The sequence below is a fragment of the Phyllobates terribilis genome, unplaced genomic scaffold, assembly GCF_046119375.1.
Source record: "Phyllobates terribilis strain yellow unplaced genomic scaffold, ASM4611937v1 Scaffold_5__5_contigs__length_657084704, whole genome shotgun sequence".
In the NCBI taxonomy this organism is placed as follows: Eukaryota; Metazoa; Chordata; class Amphibia; order Anura; family Dendrobatidae; genus Phyllobates; species Phyllobates terribilis.
The window spans coordinates 616797808-616803866 of NW_027362765.1; the positions used below are offsets into that span (position 1 = coordinate 616797808).

The following is a 6059-nucleotide window of genomic DNA, read 5'->3' on the forward strand; positions in this document are numbered from 1 at the left end:
ATACAGTGTTACAAACTTAAGGAAAAGTCTTTACATATGCCACCTATTCAAGGCTTCGTTGACCTTTAGCCATGATTATAACTGGATACAATTTTGATTTTACAAAAATCTTTGCCGAATAGGCATAAAGGGCGAATTCTGAAAACCTGCGCACTTGATCTTAGCAATCAGACTCAATTTCTCAGAAATGACAAATGGTAAGGTTTTTAATATTAGAGTTAGGACTGTCCCATAAGGGTTGCCGTGAAGTGGCGGGATGGCTTTCACATTATTTTGAGCAAAATTATGTTAACTAAATACCCTTTATTATTTATTATTATTTTTGCACTGTGCGATTTATACATCTACTTTCAGTTATTTGGGTATTTTTCTTGTTCTTGGTTTCTCTAAATTTCTCAGAAGCCCATAAGATAATTAAGGAAGCAAACTAGTTGCTATAGCAATTATTCCATTGCACCAGTTTTCCTAAATCTCTGTCATCTCTGAATCCGGCGGTCTTACTTTCCATTACTAGGTACAACATTTCTTTTAAAAGGGAGAAAGAAAATGCAAATCTGAAACTCCCTGCTGCGCTGCGGGGGGCACAAGCCACATTCTTCTGCCAGGTGAAGCAGCTGAACTCATATTACTGTACCGTGTCTCCCATCAGTAATGTGCTATTTCATCTATTTATGGAGATCCTGTACATTACAACATAGATCAGAGACGTCAAACACACAGAGGGCCAAAATGAAAAACGTGGACAATGTCGCAGGCCAACCAGTATACAATATGGGGCCCACACAGTCCTCCGTACAGTACAATGGGGGCCCACACAGTCCTCCGTACAGTACAATGGGGGCCCACACAGTCCTCCGTACAGTACAATGGGGGCCCACACAGTCCTCCGTACAGTACAATGGGGGCCCACACAGTCCTCCGTACAGTACAATGGGGGCCCACACAGTCCTCCGTACAGTACAATGGGGGCCCACACAGTCCTCCGTACAGTACAATGGGGGCCCACACAGTCCTCCGTACAGTACAATGGGGGCCCACACAGTCCTCCGTACAGTACAATGGGGGCCCACACAGTCCTCCGTACAGTACAATGGGGGCCCACACAGTCCTCCGTACAGTACAATGGGGGCCCACACAGTCCTCCGTACAGTACAATGGGGGCCCACACAGTCCTCCGTACAGTACAATGGGGGCCCACACAGTCCTCCGTACAGTACAATGGGGGCCCACACAGTCCTCCGTACAGTACAATGGGGGCCCACACAGTCCTCCGTACAGTACAATGGGGGCCCACACAGTCCTCCGTACAGTACAATGGGGGCCCACACAGTCCTCCGTACAGTACAATGGGGGCCCACACAGTCCTCCGTACAGTACAATGGGGGCCCACACAGTCCTCCGTACAGTACAATGGGGGCCCACACAGTCCTCCACACAGTACAATGGGGCCCACACAGTCCTCCACACAGAATAATGGGGCCCACACAGTCCTCCACACAGAATAATGGGGCCCACACAGTCCTCCACACAGTATAATGGGGCCCACACAGTCCTCCATACAGTATAATGGGGCCCACACAGTCCTCCATACAGTATAATGGGGCCCACACAGTCCTCCACACAGTATAATGGGGCCCACACAGTCCTCCACACAGTATAATGGGGCCCACATAGTCCTCCACACAGTATAATGGGGCCCACATAGTCCTCCACACAGTATAATGGGGCCCACATAGTCCTCCACACAGTATAATGGGGCCCACATAGTCCTCCACACAGTATAATGGGGCCCACATAGTCCTCCACACAGTATAATGGGGCCCACATAGTCCTCCACACAGTATAATGGGGCCCACATAGTCCTCCACACAGTATAATGGGGCCCACATAGTCCTCCACACAGTATAATGGGGCCCACATAGTCCTCCACACAGTATAATGGGGCCCACATAGTCCTCCACACAGTATAATGGGGCCCACATAGTCCTCCACACAGTATAATGGGGCCCACATAGTCCTCCATACAGTATAATGGGGCCCACATAGTCCTCCATACAGTATAATGGGGCCCACATAGTCCTCCATACAGTATAATGGGGCCCACATAGTCCTCCATACAGTATAATGGGGCCCACATAGTCCTCCATACAGTATAATGGGGCCCACATAGTCCTCCATACAGTATAATGGGGCCCACATAGTCCTCCATACAGTATAATGGGGCCCACATAGTCCTCCATACAGTATAATGGGGCCCACATAGTCCTCCATACAGTATAATGGGGCCCACATAGTCCTCCATACAGTATAATGGGGCCCACATAGTCCTCCATACAGTATAATGGGGCCCACATAGTCCTCCATACAGTATAATGGGGCCCACATAGTCCTCCATACAGTATAATGGGGCCCACATAGTCCTCCATACAGTATAATGGGGCCCACATAGTCCTCCATACAGTATAATGGGGCCCACATAGTCCTCCATACAGTATAATGGGGCCCACATAGTCCTCCATACAGTATAATGGGGCCCACATAGTCCTCCATACAGTATAATGGGGCCCACATAGTCCTCCATACAGTATAATGGGGCCCACATAGTCCTCCATACAGTATAATGGGGCCTACATAGGGGTGGTGGTTCTGGTGTCACGGGCCAAATAAAATCACCCTGAGGGCCAGATTTCGCCCACAGGACAGAGTTTGACACGTATGACAGATATTCAGCCACCTGTAAGGATTACAGCTTTTGGAGTCACTCACAGCACAGCTACTACTAACAATCTAGAGATGATGGGGAATCCACCATTCCTTCTCACTACACAATGTCAGGGAGGAGGAGTTAGAAGGAAGAGCATGCCCATTGCTTCTCCATTCACGGACTAGAGTACAGCACTCTGGCCATTTCTTTCAGCTCCACAGACATGACCATTCCAATGGCAAGGGTCCCAGACTACTTAAAAAATCTATAAAATGAAGGCTATTTTCTCCTCAGTTAAGTTATGTGATCTTATGACCATTGCTGAGAAGTACCATGTTATCTAATGGAGGTCACCATTTCAGTCACCAGACCATGCTGCATAATGAGTCTAATGTAACCTTTTCCGAAAGGTAGAAACAAACTCCTATCATAGTAATGATGATGGCTACACAGCTCCAGTTAGCCAGCTACAATAAAGATGATGACCATTCAGACTCCTGACTGTAAACTGATAATCTATTTGGTCACTGATGAGAATAGTGTATGAGATGATAAGTTATTACAGAAGGCAGAAGTGGTACTAGTTCTAGCTGATTACATGATGCACAGAATGAATGGCTAGGTTTACAAAGTTTATTTCTGGAGGATTTTGAAACAGATCTGCTCCAAATTCTTCCTTAAAGAATGGAATTCTTTACATGTAGCGCAGACAATGAAATAATCAGGTGTTGGTGAATTTATAAAGAAAAACAACTACAGTAATTCTTCAGAGAAGATGCCGAGTTTTAGAATTCGGTACATGCAAGTCTGTTCCTAAGGGTAAAGTCCCACGATGTGCTGCCACATGTGACAAAAACCCATACCCACCTCGGGGGCCACTGTGAACGGGTTTATCAGTAATACCTCATATGTTACTGCAAACTTATGAACTCAATCGCCCCACAGGTAGGTCTGGCTAGTGTCCGCAGTATGTGCAAAACCTCATGGATCCGCACCGACTAAGGTCAGTCAGGCAGTGAAATAATCGCTGTCAATCACAGTCAAATAAATGATGGCAGTAATGTCCAGGCAGGAGCCTACTACAGCCATCACTACCTGCCACAATGATGAGCACGCGGTGCTGTCAGTCAGTAGAGCACACGGTGCTGTCAGTCAAGGCAAGGCAATGGCCCCACTTACAGGTCAGTCAGTAGAGCACACGGTGCTGTCAGTCAAGGCAAGGCAATGGCCCCACTTACAGGTCAGTCGGCAGGGGACGCGGTGCCGTCAGTCGGCAGGGGACGCGGTGCCGTCAGTCGGCAGGGGACGCGGTGCCGTCAGTCGGCAGGGGACGCGGTGCCGTCAGTCGGCAGGGGACGCGGTGCCGTCAGTCGGCAGGGGACGCGGTGCCGTCAGTCGGCAGGGGACGCGGTGCCGTCAGTCGGCAGGGGACGCGGTGCCGTCAGTCGGCAGGGGACGCGGTGCCGTCAGTCGGCAGGGGACGCGGTGCCGTCAGTCGGCAGGGGACGCGGTGCCGTCAGTCGGCAGGGGACGCGGTGCCGTCAGTCGGCAGGGGACGCGGTGCCGTCAGTCGGCAGGGGACGCGGTGCCGTCAGTCGGCAGGGGACGCGGTGCCGTCAGTCGGCAGGGGACGCGGTGCCGTCAGTCGGCAGGGGACGCGGTGCCGTCAGTCGGCAGGGGACGCGGTGCCGTCAGTCGGCAGGGGACGCGGTGCCGTCAGTCAGCAGGGGACGCGGTGCCGTCAGTCAGTAGAGTACGCGGTGCTGTCAGTCAGTAGAGTACGCGGTGCTGTCAGTCAGTAGAGGACGCAGTGCTGTCAGTCAGTAGAGGACGCGGTGCTGTCAGTCAGTAGGGGACGCGGTGCTGTCAGTCAGTAGGGGACGCGGTGCTGTCAGTCAGTAGGGGACGCGGTGCTGTCAGTCAGTAGGGGACGCGGTGCTGTCAGTCAGTAGGGGACGCGGTGCTGTCAGTCAGTAGGGGACGCGGTGCTGTCAGTCAGTAGGGGACGCGTGCTGTCAGTCAGTAGAGTACTCGGTGCTGTCAGTCAGTAGAGTACGCGGTGCTGTCAGTCAGTAGAGTACGCGGTGCTGTCAGTCAGTAGAGTACGCGGTGCTGTCAGTCAGTAGAGTACGCGGTGCTGTCAGTCAGTAGAGTACGCGGTGCTGTCAGTCAGTAGAGTACGCGGTGCTGTCAGTCAGTAGAGTACGCGGTGCTGTCAGTCAGTAGAGTACGCGGTGCTGTCAGTCAGTAGAGTACGCGGTGCTGTCAGTCAGTAGGGGACGCGTGCTGTCAGTCAGTAGAGTACTCGGTGCTGTCAGTCAGTAGAGTACGCGGTGCTGTCAGTCAGTAGAGTACGCGGTGCTGTCAGTCAGTAGAGTACGCGGTGCTGTCAGTCAGTAGAGTACGCGGTGCTGTCAGTCAGTAGAGTACGCGGTGCTGTCAGTCAGTAGAGTACGCGGTGCTGTCAGTCAGTAGAGTACGCGGTGCTGTCAGTCAGGGCAATGGCCCCATGTACAGGACAGTCAGCAGCGGGTGATGCCAGCCCTGCACTCATAGCGGTGGTGTCTGGCACTCCCCCTACAGGGCGGATATAGAATGCAGAGTCCGGGACCCCCGTGGCCGGGGAGATGTGACAGCTTTCACTGTGGTCTTTCCCGTCTGGAGAGCAGACCTCGCAGTGAGCAGCCTGCCATGACTGAGCCAGTGCACGGCCCCGGCCAGCAGCGCGCACGCTGCCTACACGGCCAGTCAGGCTCCGCTCTTTTTCCAGGCAGTGACACGCACGATAAAGCGGGCACGATGTTCCGTCTGCTCACCGTGAAGACCATCGCAGTCGCCGGGCTCAGCTTCTCTCCCCAGCGTCACACTGCGAGCAGGCCTGCGGGATCATCACGGCCACCATCTCTGATCACCAAGCGCCACCGGTTCCTCTTCCTTCCCACTGAGTACGTCACAGAGCCGTGCGTGCGCCGTAACAAAGGGGCGTGAGTTCTGTTCTGTCATTGGTTGGTTTGTGTTTAGGGGCGGTTCCCTTTTGCGGACGTCACAGATTGCGTGTTCCCGTCACGTTACGTCACACTTCTCAGTTATAGGCTATGTGCCCACGATGCAGAAATGAAGCAGAAAATTTCTGCAGCATTTCTGCATCTCCCTGGCAGAAAAAACGCATGCAGATTGTGCATGCGGTTTTCCTGCAGAATACATGCGGATCCACATGCGTTTCCGCATGCAGATTGACAAGCACTTTCTAGGCGATAGCATCACTTGGAAAGTGCTTGACAACTAGGTCACACTATATAAATCCATGCAAACGGCATGGATTAAGGCTGCGTGCCCACATAGCGTTTTTCAAGCG

The 6059-nt window shown here is 52.3% G+C and overlaps 1 protein-coding gene across 1 annotated transcript in view; it reads right to left on the reverse strand.

Annotated features, from left to right (window-relative positions):
- The window catches only part of LOC141273762 (protein ELYS-like), a 113517-nt gene extending 107834 nt beyond the window's left edge, over positions 1 to 5683 (reverse strand). Inside the window, exon 1 of the mRNA XM_073686100.1 lies at positions 5521 to 5683. Coding sequence (XP_073542201.1) covers positions 5521 to 5532 — 12 coding nt within the window. The 5' untranslated portion in view covers positions 5533 to 5683. The remainder of the gene's footprint in view (positions 1 to 5520) is intronic.
- Between the last annotated feature and the right edge of the window lie 376 nt (positions 5684 to 6059).